The sequence below is a fragment of the Misgurnus anguillicaudatus genome, chromosome 6, assembly GCF_027580225.2.
Source record: "Misgurnus anguillicaudatus chromosome 6, ASM2758022v2, whole genome shotgun sequence".
NCBI classification, from domain to species: Eukaryota; Metazoa; Chordata; class Actinopteri; order Cypriniformes; family Cobitidae; genus Misgurnus; species Misgurnus anguillicaudatus.
Genome location: NC_073342.2, coordinates 17,919,240 through 17,933,871, shown reverse-complemented (window position 1 = coordinate 17,933,871; position 14,632 = coordinate 17,919,240). Strand labels below are relative to the sequence as shown.

The 14,632-nt window shown below is 38.7% G+C and overlaps 4 protein-coding genes across 7 annotated transcripts in view; all 4 read left to right on the top strand.

Annotated features, from left to right (window-relative positions):
- Positions 1-14,632, top strand: part of cyb5r2 (cytochrome b5 reductase 2) — a 117,058-nt gene that overhangs the window by 98,393 nt on the left and 4,033 nt on the right. Inside the window, exon 2 of the mRNA XM_055193132.2 lies at positions 13,639-13,661. Coding sequence (XP_055049107.2) covers positions 13,647-13,661 — 15 coding nt within the window. The 5' untranslated portion in view covers positions 13,639-13,646. The remainder of the gene's footprint in view (positions 1-13,638; positions 13,662-14,632) is intronic.
- On the top strand, positions 1,100-2,837 carry LOC141364207 (ovochymase-2-like). Its single transcript, XM_073868298.1, has 3 exons — positions 1,100-1,240; positions 2,273-2,370; positions 2,463-2,837. The coding sequence occupies exons 1-3, from the start codon at positions 1,100-1,102 to the stop codon at positions 2,656-2,658; spliced, it is 435 nt and encodes a 144-aa protein (XP_073724399.1). The 3' UTR covers positions 2,659-2,837.
- Positions 2,756-7,681, top strand: LOC129433043 (ovochymase-2; the record flags this gene model as incomplete). The annotated part of the gene is made up of 9 exons (XM_055191494.2): positions 2,756-2,858; positions 2,963-3,114; positions 3,219-3,414; positions 3,533-3,635; positions 3,726-3,859; positions 4,279-4,422; positions 6,641-6,771; positions 7,156-7,249; positions 7,366-7,681. Coding segments are annotated over 9 exons (1,299 nt in total), but the record flags the coding sequence as incomplete, so codon positions are not given.
- On the top strand, positions 9,931-13,180 carry LOC129434218 (chymotrypsinogen B). Of its 4 annotated transcripts, XR_012370039.1 has the most exons (5): positions 9,931-10,030; positions 10,230-10,411; positions 10,541-10,595; positions 10,922-11,526; positions 13,002-13,180. XR_012370039.1 is itself a non-coding variant. In XM_055193135.2 (4 exons), the coding sequence occupies exons 1-4, from the start codon at positions 10,245-10,247 to the stop codon at positions 13,013-13,015; spliced, it is 426 nt and encodes a 141-aa protein (XP_055049110.2). In that variant the 5' UTR covers positions 10,043-10,244; the 3' UTR covers positions 13,016-13,180. The 4 variants fall into 4 exon arrangements, 1 of the variants encoding a protein (XP_055049110.2); XR_012370037.1 differs by lacking the exon at positions 9,931-10,030 and having other exon boundaries at positions 10,043-10,411; XR_012370038.1 differs by lacking the exon at positions 9,931-10,030 and having other exon boundaries at positions 10,043-10,457.

The window sequence follows — 14,632 nt, the reverse complement described above, 5'->3', positions numbered from 1 at the left end:
GAGAATTATCATTTTATGACAGGCCACTTTGTCTTGCTGTTGCCATTGAGCTCAATGCAATCACTTTGAGAACAGTTGTCTTTTGACTAAAAGCTTTACAGAGCTCTGGTTTGTGTATATTCTCTGACCACTGCACAGCAGGCCCTCTCAGAAATAAAGGTACAAAAGCTGTCACTGGGGCAGTCAAAAAGTACACATTTGTACCCAAAGAGTGCACATTAGTACCTCAAAGGAACCAAATGTAAACATATATATGAACCTTTATTAGGACATTTTTAAAGGATACCGTCCCAGTGACAGCTTTTGTACCTGTATTTCTGAGAGTGTGTATACCTTAAAACGATAACAAATTAAAACATTCAATTAGTCCATTGCCCTATTCATTAACTTTTTTGTATACAAAGTGCCACTTTAAAATATATTTGCCTAGTTCCTTATTCATTTGATCATTTATAACATCTCCCTTTACTGTAGACTTGTATGTTTAGTTTAAAGAGAGAACTTGGAAAATTCCAGAACCTAGCAACTTCCAATAAACCTTTAGAATTAAAGGTCATTCTGGTCCTTGAGGGAAAACATCATTGTCAATGGAGGAGTCTGAATCACAAAGAGCTGTAGAACACTATTTCAGCTTTAGTTTCTTGTGCCCTGTAGATTCATGAGACAAATAATATTTATAAAATATATAATTTCATCATTTAAAACTAAAAATAGCTCAATTTTTAGGGACAAATTAGACAATAAATGTTTATAGACTAAACTGTGATGCTTGCAAACATATCCTGGATTTATATGTGGTGTTAAATAAAGTATTCATGCTAAATACCAACATGTTTAATTACCAATTTTAATGCCACCCTTTGCCCATTTCCTGTCTAACGTCTGTTAATAAGTAACCACATTTTACCCCTTTTGTCAAAAAGACCACCCCTTTAGCCCCTCTATAAATTCTCCAATCTTAGCCGCATTGGCAGTACATGACACAGGATGTCTGGATTATCCAACAGGTCATATGTTGCCTTTCTCAAATTGTTTTGTTGTTTTCACATAATTCTTCCTATCCATATGTATGGTAAGAACAATTTAAATCACTTTTCTAATGTTTAATAAAGAAAGATTGTTGAATTTTGCTAAATTTTCAGATGCAAAGTGCGGCTCCTCCGGGCCAAGAAACATCCTACACCGATCTGTGAGGGTCATCGGAGGATCCGAGGCCAGACAGGGGTCCCACCCATGGCTGGTACATAACTGAGCATTTTACATGATTCGTATATTTTGCTTTTAAAGGGGACATATCATGAAAATCTGACTTTTGTTTAAGTGCTATGATTGGATCCCAATGCTTTTATAAATGTGAAAAAGATCAACACAGTACCTTAGTTTTGGTGAACAATTCTACACAAGCATGTGGAAAAAATAGGTAATTGAAATTTGCCTCCCTTTGTGATGTCAGAAGGGGATAATTCCACCCCTTAATCGGTACTATCCAACCACAGCACTGCCATTTAGTGCAGAGATCAGCTAATTCGCATTTAAAGGACACACCCAAAACGGCACTTTTTTGCTTACACCTACAAAGTGGCAATTTTAACATGTTGTAATAAATTATCTATATGGTATTTTTAGCTAAAACTTCACATACGTACTCTGGGACACCAAAGATTTATTTTACATCTTAAAGGGGCCATGGCACAAGACTTTTTTAAGATGTCAAATAAATCTTTAGTGTCCCCAGAGCACATATGTGAAGTTTTAGCTCAAAACACCATATAAATAATTTATTATAGCATGTTAAAATTGCCACTTTGTAGGTGTGTGCAAAAAATGTGCCGTTTTGGGTGTGTCCTTTAAAATGCAAATGAGCTGATGAAATTCAAACACTGATCACAATGATAGTGGTTTGTTGCAATTAAAACATAATTGTGCTTTTCTCTCCACTAAATGGCAGAGCTGTGGTTAGATTAAGTGCAGATTAAGGGGTGGTATTATTATAATAAGAGCTCCTTATGACATCATAAGTAGAACCAAATTTCAACAACCTATTTTTTCATGTGCTTGCAGAGAATGGTTTACCAAAACTCAGTTAATGGGTTGATCTTTTTTACATTTTCTATGTTGATAGAAGCACTGGGGACCCAATCATAGCACTTAAACATGGAAAAAGTCAGACTTTCATGCCATGGCCCCTTCAAAAAAGTATTGTGAAATGTCCCCTTTAAATAACCTAAAGTGTCATGCTATGGAGATATGACATCTATATATTCATCTATAGGTGTCTTTTAGGATCCGAGGATCACATTTCTGCTCCGCAGCCATCTTGACAGACCACTGGCTTTTAACAGCTGCTCACTGTTTTGTGAGCGTATCAGCGTAGGTCCACGACCCATCATAACCTTTTGCCTTACACTGTAGACGGTTAACTTTTCAGTGACTTGCTCTTGAATATAATTGCTTGCCCTTAGGGATTTCCTGCATACGGTCGAGGCTGTGGCAGGTGATTTTAATAACCGAAAAGTTGAAAGGGGAGAGCAGAGCTTCCGTGTAAAGGCCGTGAAGTTCCATGAAATGTATCAACACTCCTCGCCAATGAGCTATGACATCGCTCTTCTGGAGCTTAATGGACGCATTCAGTTTGGCAAGTCTTTCCAGGAGACATAATACATTATATTAGACACTCTATTATTGTTTTATCACAAAACATCAGACATAATTAAATTTGAATGCTGTTTTAGAGACATTATATGTGTATGTTTTCTTGACAGGAGATTTTATTAAGCCTGTTTGTCTCCCTAATCCTGCTGAGAGATTTCCTCCTAAGACCACGTGTGTTGTTGGAGGTTGGGGTCGAATTAAAGAGAGTAAGAGTTCATTTTAACATGATGATCACATTATTATTTAAAGAATTATCTCAGAGATCATTGCATCGCTAGCATGAAGGTGAGACGGTTCATCTTGTGTTTAGGAGGGCTGTTGCCTTCAGTTCTTCAAGAGGTGCATTTGGACCTGGTCAAGCAAAGCAGGTGCATACATGTTCTGCAAACTCTTAGACCTGGGCAGGAGATCTTTACAGTGCTGTGTGCCGGTCCAGAGGGCGGAGGTAGAGATGCCTGCCAAGTATGTTGCCACGTATTTTCTCCAACACTTTCCTCTTTAATTCAGATTGACTGGGTGGTACAAGCTCTTTTCCAAACCAAGTTCCCCATCTATCTGTGCTCCAGGGGGATTCTGGGGGTCCTCTCCTGTGCCCCAGAGCAGACGGGCAATGGGTGGCAGTGGGGATCACTTCATGGGGTAAGGGTTGTGGCCGAAGCTGGAATAGCAACAGGAACAAACCTCCATCGAGGAGAGGCTCTCCTGGAGTATTCACAGATGTCTCAATGTTTCTTTTATGGATTAAGTTCAATCTTAGGAAAGGTTGGTATGTGATTCATCACCATTTTAACTTTGAGCAAGTCACTCAACACAAAGTCCTTTCAGGAATATTGGCAGCTTTGAATGAAAGTGTTTTGCTTGCTTACTGAACTCCATGTAGGAGTAGACACGTCTATGTGCAGTGTTGCAGATGGTGTTGTACATGAAAATAAAGGCATTATCAGCAATCCAGCTCGTCCAGGGCAGAGCTACGACAACAATGAGTAAGTCACATGTCTAGTAATTTGATGTTTCCTTCCTAAATGTAAAATCCTTTCATCATTTGGCAGTTTATGTTTTATTTCTTGGTTCAGAATATGTCTGTGGTCCATTCGAGCCGGAGCTGGTAAGCTTGTTCTAATGGAGTTCCAAGAGTTTGGCCTAGAGGATGACAAACTGTGCCAAAGCGACCATGTGACGGTGTATGTTGATGGGGACAATCAAATAGGTGAGAAGGAGAAACAGGACACTATGAAAAATTCATAACACGTTCTTCTTGTTCTTTGAACATGGAATGTAATTGATAGTTATATATAGTGATGAAAAGATGATGCGATTCACCTAAAGTACTAGAGAACAACAACAACATGTCAGAACTAATCAAAGTATCTTATATAAGCTAGCTAATAATATGCTCCTGTATAGATCAATGGTAGAGCATTGCATTTGCAGCACAAAATGTAATGGGTTTGAATAAAATGTATACCTTGTAAAGTCACTTTGGATGAAATGCATGTAACTTAACTCTTCTATAACTTTTGGCTTTTTTGGAAAACGTTTAATTCGTTTTCTTCAGATTTCATGTCCAATACAAATAATGCAGATGGTTCATAGGAGTATGTTCTACATGTCCACCTCGTTCACCAGGGCGGTTCTGTGGCAGTCAAACCCCTTCCCCCATTCTTATTGTGGGTTCCCAAAGTGTGGCGGTGCAGTTTGTGTCTGATGTAAGCAGAACAGGAACCGGATTCACCATGCACTTCAGTGATGTTCAGGAAGACTATAGTTTTGGTGAGTAGAAACTGTCAGACTGGTTTCACCAGTTCTTGTAGCACCTAAAAGCACAAGTCAACAAAGTTTAAGAAAGGGGGTTATACTGTAAATACAGCAATGTTCAAGTAAAACAGTCTGAATGGATAAGGCGTACGTCAAGCCTGTTCAGTGACAATCCAACAACAAAGCCTACCCAGCAAGCAATAGTCGCCATTTCACAGTCTAGGTTAACTATAGACCCAATAGAGTAGTCTGGCTAAAGCCCTTTTCACAAAGATATTACAGGAAGAGTTACACCGCACTCATGATCAATTAGGTGCCAGACAATAAAGTAGTCAATGAAAATAAAGACGTCTGCACACTTAAATCCTTAGCAACAGGTTTTAATAACCTTTCCGAGCTTAGATATTACAGAAAATGCATCCAGGATTTGTCTGGGATAGTTAGATTTTTGGTTCCTTCACACTGCCAATGATTTTCCGCAATCTGTGTGTGCATTCACACAGATACCGTAAATATCCCGTAAAGACATGTGACGTGAAGTTTTCTTATTATCCATTATTTCTCTCTTTAGAATATTTATAAAGGAGCGTGACATGCTGTTCTAGTTGCTGGTGAATGATCTCAGCTTCAGAGTGTATTTTTGACGACCTCCCTGATCTCTGCTTCTTTTGCAGACATTTCTCCCCGTGATTGTTAATGTGCATTTAAAACCCCCGTTTTAAAGAGCTGAACAATTTATCTTGTTGCGATGACGCATTTGCATTTTTGTTCATTATAAGCTCATAAGAGCATGTGACACACTATTGTTTTATGCTGCTGAAAGATCTCAGCTTCAGCGTGGATAGTGACGAGCTCTATGATCTCTGCTTCAGTCCAGTTCTCATTGTGAATGTTAATCTGCATGTAAATCCCTCATTTTAAAGAGCTGAACCATAATATCATTGTTGCGATGACACGTGCATCCTCACTACGGCACGCCCCTTACGCCATTATTTGCATCTTGTTCACACAGAGGGCTTTCTGGGAATGTTATGGGAATGTTATTAGGTCCTCTTTCCGGGAGCGATCCCAGAACTAATTTGCTTGTTGGGAAATTATTGCACTTGGTGGAAGAATTGTTATTATTATTATTGATAACATAACTTCATATTAAACATAATCCTTTATCATTTTGCTCTTGTGGGAATACGTTTCTCAATTGTATTTGTACCTACAGTTATTACAACATCCCAGAACCCTCATGACTATAGGTGTCTCTGACACAGCGACCGTCGTGGCTATGGGTGTCTCTGACACAGTGCTTCTATGGTTCAGGTCTTACCTCTTAGGTAGGTCATTTAGAGTATCCTGGAGAGGTGATGTCTCTGAACCCCAACGTCATAATACCGGGGTACCTCAAGGCTCCGTGCTTGGACCACTGGTCTTTTCAATACACATGTAATCCCTGGGTTCTGTCATTTGAAAACATGGCTTTTACTGCCAATGCTATGCGGATGACACTCAACTCCACTTGTCGTTCCACCCTTATGATCCCACGGTTTCTTTCTATATAGCCTTACTGTACGTACCCTCTCGATTCCTGCACTCTGTCACCAAGTGACCGCTTGTGGTGCCGTCTCAAAAAGGGAAAAACATTATTGCGTACCTTCTCTAGAGCTGTTCCACAACTGTGGAATGATAAAAAATATTAGTTAACTCAAAAACGTTGTGTATCTCAAATATGTGTTATAAATGCACAATAAGTCACTGTGTATTATTCTTCTACAAAATTACTCATGCATATACAGTAGGCTTTTTGCTTTATTCAGCACATTACTACACATGATGTTGTAAAAGCTCATTTACATTGTTTGTATCCATACAATATCACTATAAAAAGAAATCACCCTGATGTGCTCTCCTAGTCATGCCTGCCCGCTTCACCGCCTGGTCGACAAGGTGTGCTCCCTAGTTAGGTAAAATGAACTAATTATTCCCCAGCAGAATTCTGTTTTCATACCGCAGTCGTTCAGATAGGGTCCTTAGAGAGTTAATCTCAATGGGACCGTTTCCATAGTTACATGTTTGACTGGGGGCCATATACCAGATGCAAGTTCAGAAAAGGTAAGAGCAGGATTCAAATCACCACCCTGCTCTCCTCAGCATGACCCCTGCCAGACAGAAATGCGAAACCATGATGCGACGTCACCAGCCGGGCTCCATTCCGCCAGTTTTTCCTTTTGTGTTTGTGCAGGAGCCCAATGTGGAACAGTGGTGCTGTTACAACCCAAAAGGGCTGTGAAGAGCCCCTCCCATCCACAACCGTACAACAACAACATCCTTTGCCGCTGGGTCATCTATGCCCCAGAAGACCATATAGTCAAGGTGAAAACAACTCTCTAGCCCTTGGTAATCTCCTTTGGCCCAGTGAGTGTGTGGTTTCTAATATCTGTTTAGTCGTGACCTTACTGTCCGGTCATAAATACATGCATGGTGTAAGATTGGTGGCTCTCATGTGATCGGTTTCACTGCTAGAGAGAATGTGATACTCCATTTGATTCTGCAGAAAGACACCATAACGCTATACACAATACAGTCTTAAATGTAATGTACATGTAGTGGTACTTACAAAATAGATTGTATGTCTTTTCAAAAGACAAAAAGTAAGATGTAGCCATGGCTTTAGACATCAGACAATGATTTGTCAAGATATTGCTATCCTATAAATAATACACTGTTAACAACCAGACAACTTTTTGTATTTTAAAGCTGAACTTTGATGACTTTGACCTTGAGGAATCTGAGAACTGCCAATATGATTCGCTTACAGTGTTTGGAGATATTAACGGAGAGGACGAAATAGGTAAAAAATAATAAAGATTGTTAAATTTGAAGTAACATTGTTAGCTAAATGTAACACAAATGGACAATTCTGCATTGTGGCATTATGAAAAATGTATTTTTTGTGTGTGTTTTAAGTGGTTATATGTGGCAGGAGTGTCCCTCCAGCTGTTCTCAGCAATGGTCATATAATGCTTCTGGAGTTAAGCACAGACAGCAGCGTATTCGGCCGAGGTTTCAACGCCTCCCTTTCTTTTATCAGCAAAAAAGGTAAGAATGTCCAACATGAGCAAAGAAACGCACCGTGTGATAAACTTGACCCACTTGTGACCCATATACAAATAGTACCATGGCACTATATAAATATATACACACGCTAACTTAAAAAATAAATTACACTCATCTAAAGGATTATTAGGAACACCATACTAATATTGTGTTTGACCCCCTTTCGCCTTCAGAGCTGCCTTAATTCTACGTGACATTGATTCAACAAGGTGCTGAAAGCATTCTTTAGAAATGTTGGCCCAGGATCATCTTGCAGTTGATGGAGATTTGTGGGATGCACATCCAGGGCACGAAGCTCCCATTCCACCACATCCCAAAGATGCTCTATTGGGTTGAGATCTGTTGACTATTTGAAATGATTTGAGCTTTGCGACATGGTGCATTATCCTGCTGAAAGTAGCCATCAGAGGATGGGTATATGGTGGTCATAAAGGGATGGACATGGTCAAAAACAATGCTCAGGTAGGCCGTGGCATTTAAACGATGCCTAATTGGCACTAAGGGGCCTAAAGTGTGCCAAGAAAACATCCCCCACACCATTACACCACCAGCACCAACCTGCACAGTGACATGAAGGGTCCATGTTCTCATTCTGTTTACGCCAAATTCTGACTCTACCATCTGAATGTCTCAACAGAAATCGAAACTCATCAGACCAGGCAACATTTCTGTGTGGTTATTTCAGTCAAAGTTGCTCTTCTATCAGCTTGAATCAGTCGGCCCATTCTCCTCTGACCTCTAGCATCAACAAGGCATTTTTTTCGCCCACAGGACTGCCACATACTGGAAGTTTTTCCATTTTCACACCATTTTTTGTAAACCCTAGAAGTGGTTGTGCATGAAAATCCCAGTAACTGAGCAGATTGTGAAATACTCAGACCGACCCGTCTGGCACCAACAACCATGCCACGCTTCAAATTGCTTAAATCACCTTTCTTTCCCATTCTGACAGTCAGTTTGGAGTTCAGGCGATTGTCTTGACCAGGACCACACCCCTAAATGCACTGAAGCAACTGTCATGTGATTGGTTGATTAGATAATTGCAATAATGAGAAATTGAACAGGTGTTTCTAATAATCCTTTAGGTGAGTGTATGCTACCTTACAAAAGCTCTACAATAAAAGCAAAAAAAAAAAAACTTTGAAAGTATGTATTTTGTTATTTAAAGTTAGAAGAAAAACTTTGAAAGTCCCTGTGAAGTCAGATATTAAACGTGTTCTGAGTTTGTCACACCACAGAAAAATGTAAAATCTTTTTTTTTTTATTAACCACCCAACCAAATTTGAATGATGGAAAAATAGCAGGATTCTCAAGCGGTAGGGGTGTGCCCATGTCAGTGCTGAAACCACGCCTACTCACGGGAAAGCTGCCGTCTCCCTCTTAACTTTCAAATAACGCTACAACCTGAATGAATGATTGTGAATGTGTTAGGGGTGGGGTCATGCACGGTGGCTCATGTGCGTCATCGAGCCACTGTTTTAGGCCAGCCAGTGGGGACTCGTGACTGCTCTTTCGAGGGGCACAAATTCAAAATATGTGTTCGGTGTCATGTGTGTTGCTTGTGTTTTCAAAATATGTGTTTGTTGCGTCAGGTGAACAATGTGCATCACGTGTTTTGTCAAAATAAGCGCCTGCCGCATACGTGTCAAATTATAAAAGAGACGCTCACGTTGACAAAATACACGCAAGACACTCCCTTAACAGTAAACCCTTTAGAACAGGGGTGCCCGGCCCTGTTCCTGGAGGGCTGCCGTCCTGCGGATTTTGGCTCCAACCCCAATCAAACACAGCTGAAGCAGCTAATCAAGGTGTTCAGGGTTGCTTGATAATTACCAACAGGTGTGTTGGAGTTGGGTTGGAGCTGGGGTCTGCGGGGCGGTGGCCCTCCAGGAGCAGGGTTGGCACCCCTGCTTTAGACGCACTTGTTTGGCCAGGGCACGTGATGCACACAGGTTCACTCCAAGCGCCGAACACATATTTTGAAATTACGAACCACACACATGACGGGCTAAATACATGTTGTGAAGAAATTCGCATCGTGCACTCTCGAAAAAAGAAGTCAACGTCCGCCACTGAGGCCCGCCTAGAACTCAAAAATGGTGAAAAACTCAATACCGCATAGTCTATACGGTGTGTTTCAGCGATTCATTTCTAACATTTATAATTGTTTAGAAACAATTTTCAAGGGATTCACTTTACATTATTTTCACAGACAAGGCAGTGCCATTGTTTTGTTTCAAGATGCACAACTTTTTTTTTAAATACACATTTATAAAAGCAACTTAAATGTAAACTTTAATTCTTTTCTAAAATGTAAACAATTATTGCTTCTTACACTTGTTAAAATCTCTCTATTATGCTTATGATTGACGTGTTGAATTTGTAACCACATACTTCTGTTGCACAATATGATGTAAGTTACATTTCCTAACAGATCTCAGAGATATGGCCTCTGAAGATAAAGGAGAGAAAACAAATTATAACAGCAAAGTTATATCACCACATTTATGGGCTGGTTTGTCTTGCATACCTTCGTTCCTGCTCTCATTAGTATTTAAGTATTGCCAAAAGCTTTAAAAGAGGCATTTTGTCTCGCATTAAATGACATAAAATGAAAGAACATACTGTATGAAGTTTATAAAATGAGACCTCTTATTTATCTCTGAACATTGGGTGAACTTGGTTTTACCACAAACATACCATTCATTTCTCAGCTGTGTGTGAAATGCATGACGTCTTTGCTGTTGCTGGGTTGGACACAGAGGAAAGCAGAGGGTGATGGGATTCTGCCCTGGCGGTGGCATGTGAGCATTGGCCTGGGTGCAGGTCATAAGTGCAGCGGGGCCGTTGTCCATTCAACATGGATTCTCACTTCTGCAAGCTGTGTCTATAACCTGTGAGCAACCGAAAAATAAACAGGAGATAAGGCCATTCCTAGCGCAGTAAAAATTTACTCACTTAGAAAAAGAGATTAGATCTTATAAATAAACAGTAAAGTATGCTGATAAAACCTTTTTTACCTTAGGGAAGAGAGACTTTTAAGATTCTTAACAGTGAAAACAGGAGGTTCAAAGAAACAGGTATGAATGATTTGTTTTATGATTGGATTACACAATAGAATCTTTCCATAAAAAACACATTCCTAGGTCAACATCCTTTGTGGGTTCTGAAACAACATTCCTATCGACCAGTCATACAGGACCCTGCAACAACCAATTAAATAGAGGGCAATAACTGGTCCGGAATTGGTCTAGGAATGCTGCACATTCCTTTCATCCCTAAACTGAACTTACAATCAGGTCAGTGATTAGTTTTTAGAAATGTTGTTTTAGAAACAATTAAAGATCTAGGAAAATCTACTGTAAACTTTTGTGCATTTTAAAGCTAACTTCTCTTCTTCTCTCAGACCCTTAATGTTATCCGAATCTTTAAACATCCTCATTTCAACTCTTCATCTTTGAACAACAACACAGCTTTGCTTCAGCTAAGCTCTCCTTTAAATTTCGATGAAAGCACACAGGCTGTCTGTTTACCTTTTGTTGGACAGGATATCCCCTCTTCTCTCCACTGCTGGACTGCAGTGTGGACCAGACAATGTACGTCACCTGACAAAAAAGACCATTGTGATAGGTCAATAGTTTTATGTGAGGGTATTCTGATGTTTGTGTATTAAGCAAACATGACATTGCACGACTATTCATTGAATGAGTTTAATATTGATCTTTAATGTTTGACGTTCTGCATTTGAACTCAAACAACTTCCTGCCATATAATCAGATCTGATACTCCTTATCCACATTCCCTAAAGCATATATTTAATGTCTGTTAAACTTTTTGCCCTTTACAGTTAAAAGTTATGCACTCTTTTTAGCAGGACAAGGGTGGTACCAATCTGTACAGCTAAAAATATCCGTGCTGGAAAGGAAAGTGTGTGAACAACACATCAGCAGATTAACACCTAGTATGCTATGTGCTGGACAGACAGAGGGGGACAGTGCAGGATCATGCATGGTGATTAAACGACGAGAGAGAGAGAGAGAGAGAGAGAGAGAGAGAGAGAGAGAGAGAGAGAGAGAGAGAGAGAGAGAGAGAGAGAGAGAGAGAGAGAGAGAGAGAGAGAGAGAGAGAGAGAGAGAGAATATTTGATTATATGATGCCATCTAGTGGTAAAATGTGACAGTAAATTGGAGGGTTGTCGTGTCAAACTTAAGAAGCCACGCCCAATCTCGTTTTGGAGTTTCACATCCATATCAGGAGATCTTCAAGCCCTTTTCGGTTTCAAACACTGAAAATTAAACCATACGACGTATTTTTGTGAGGAATAGCCGCAATATACCCACACTATTTACACAATGTGCACATTATTTTACTCACTGACACGAGACTTTTCAGAGCAGTCCGTTTTAAAGCTCCAGTCAGCATAATTTGTTAATTTAAAGAATAAACAACAAACCATTTTCCCCAAAAAAATCTTTTGTGTTATTTTGAAGAAAGATGGCAGCTTACATTTAATTATAAGCGCCATTTTTGACGTCAAAAGGTTCAAACGCAATTGGCTCGCGCGTTTCATGTGACTGGTCAAAGACATGTCTCGCCCGCGCTGCTGGCCAATTGAGTGGAACATCCGCTTTTGGCGGCCATCTTGCCGCAGGGCGCTCGCTCACTCGTGGCATTGTGTTTTTATGATGCAGGTGCTTTTGGGTGGCCATGACTTGCTTAGTTTACTACCGATTTTCACTCGGGTTGGGTTTGTTATAAACGGCAAAGATGTATTTATGACACCGCATACTTAAACTAACAAAATAATAATTTTCATGAAACATGTTAAAGCATCCAGAATTGTAGCCACGTTAATAACGTTTTTAAGAAACCAACCCGTATGAAAATTGGTAGAGAATTGGGCAGGTTGTGGTCATTTGAAAGTGCATGCATCATTAAAACTCAATGCTACAAGTGAGCGAGCGCCCTGTGGTAAGATGGCCGCCAGGTTATGACGTTAGAGACTCCGCCGTAACACATCTAGCCTTTATACATATCTACGAGTGTAACTATTCAATAAATAAATAAATAAATAAATAAATATTCCCATTTTTATTACCAAAATATATGTAATTTTTTTATTGTTTATTTTCCATGATTTATTTATTTATACTTATAGCCTACTCTTGCATAAACAATTATATCTGCAATTGAAGAGTTTCGTTGCAAAACGAGATAACTACGTTTTTAACATTTTTGTCAAAACATGTTTATTATTATGTTATCATGTTATTATTTTGTTTTATGGTGCTACTGTATTTTTTAAGTTATGAAGGTTTAAATCAAAATAACTGCAGTTGAATTGATATTAATTGGAATACACAACCAAAAAACGAGATTTCGGGGGAAAAACTGAGTTATCTCGTTTTGCAACAAAACTCTTCAATTACACTTTGAACAATAATATGTTTCCATAATCTTTATTTTATTTTTTTACATTTTGACAGACTCACTGGACTGATTCAGGAGGACCTCTAGTTTGTCTAGGCAACACTGGTGTTGTTTTAATGGGTTTGAAGAGCTGGGGAGAGTCATTCAGTGGGACTCAGAGACCAGCCGTGTATTCTTCAGTGCCAGCCATCATTCATTGGGTCTCAGACTATTTGGACACTAAAAGCTCAGACATAATAACAGCCTTTCTTTGTGTTTTTTGTAAAACGTTTTAAAATCAATGCTTTGTTTTAGATAAAGATAACTTTAGCTTAAACAAAATTTTAAAACATATTTCTTGTGTTTATTTGTATCTGTATAGTCTTGTCATACTGTTCTTGAGAGGGTATCTATAAGTCCAGCCCTCTGAAAGTATGATCAGGCAGTGGGGTGATCCCACACCATTCACAAACCTGCATAAAGTGCCATAGCCAAAGAACCACTGTCACAACCCACCAGTTGGAATAATCCATTACTATTGGCTGGTGCTACTGGTATGTACACTCCAATTGGCTGAATATAATTAGCCCCGCCTACTCCATAGACACCCTCTAACTATGCTAGTACAAAGGTTGGAATACAGAAAAAATGAACTGTGAACAACTTCTACCTCACTTATAGTGAACTTTAACCACATTAACTGATACTGAAAATAGTACAAAATGGATTCAGTTCTAGTAAGTATATATTTCCTTTTAACTTTCCTGCTTTTTGATGGCTTGCAATTAAAAAGCAATTAGCACCTTCTTCATGTCTCCCTGTCTATTTCACACTTGTCTCTTGATTTTATTCTGGATAGATGACACAGCAATGATAGGAAGGGGAGAGGTTATTACAGGCATACAGTATGAAGATCATAGATCAATGTTAAATGTTGCTCGATATGTGAAGAGCTGTTTATGTTCTAGTAAAATATGTCTATTCCTAGTTAAAGTTTGTCCAAATGGCTTAATCATTTGTTAAATTGTTTCCAAATTTTTGAGGGGGCCACTATGCATTACAATATAATAATTTTATGTTGTAAAACATGAGTTACAACCTCACAGACATTTTAACAGTTATTATTATTAATATAATGCATTTTTAAAATAGTTTGATTAAAAAAACAAAACAAAAAAATTTGTTTTCACAGTATTGCAAATGAAGGCTACACTGCAAAAAATGATTTTCAAGAAAAAAAATCTTGTCTTGTTTTCAGTAAAAATATCTAAAAATTCTTAAATTAATATGTGTTTTCTTGATGAGCAAAACGACCCAAGAAAATAAGTTTAGTTTTTAGACCAAAAATATCAAATTTAAGTGATTTTGTGCATAAAACAAGCTAAAAATCTGCCAATGGGGTAAGCAAATTTTTCTTGAATTTTGTGTTTAAGAAAAATGTTCACGATTTTTCTGCTTACCCTATTGGCAGATTTTTTTGCTTGTTTTATGCACAAAATCACTTATTTTTACTGAAAACAAGACAAAAATACTAAGAACATTTTTTCTTGAAAATCATTTTTTGCAGTGTTCATCTTTTATTAAACTGGGGGCAGTATCCTTTCAAAAGGTGCTAATATGTACCCTTCAGTTACAGATATGTAAACATTTGGTACCAGGTTGTACCTGTACAAAAAATTGTCTTGTTTTCAGTAGAAATATCTAAACA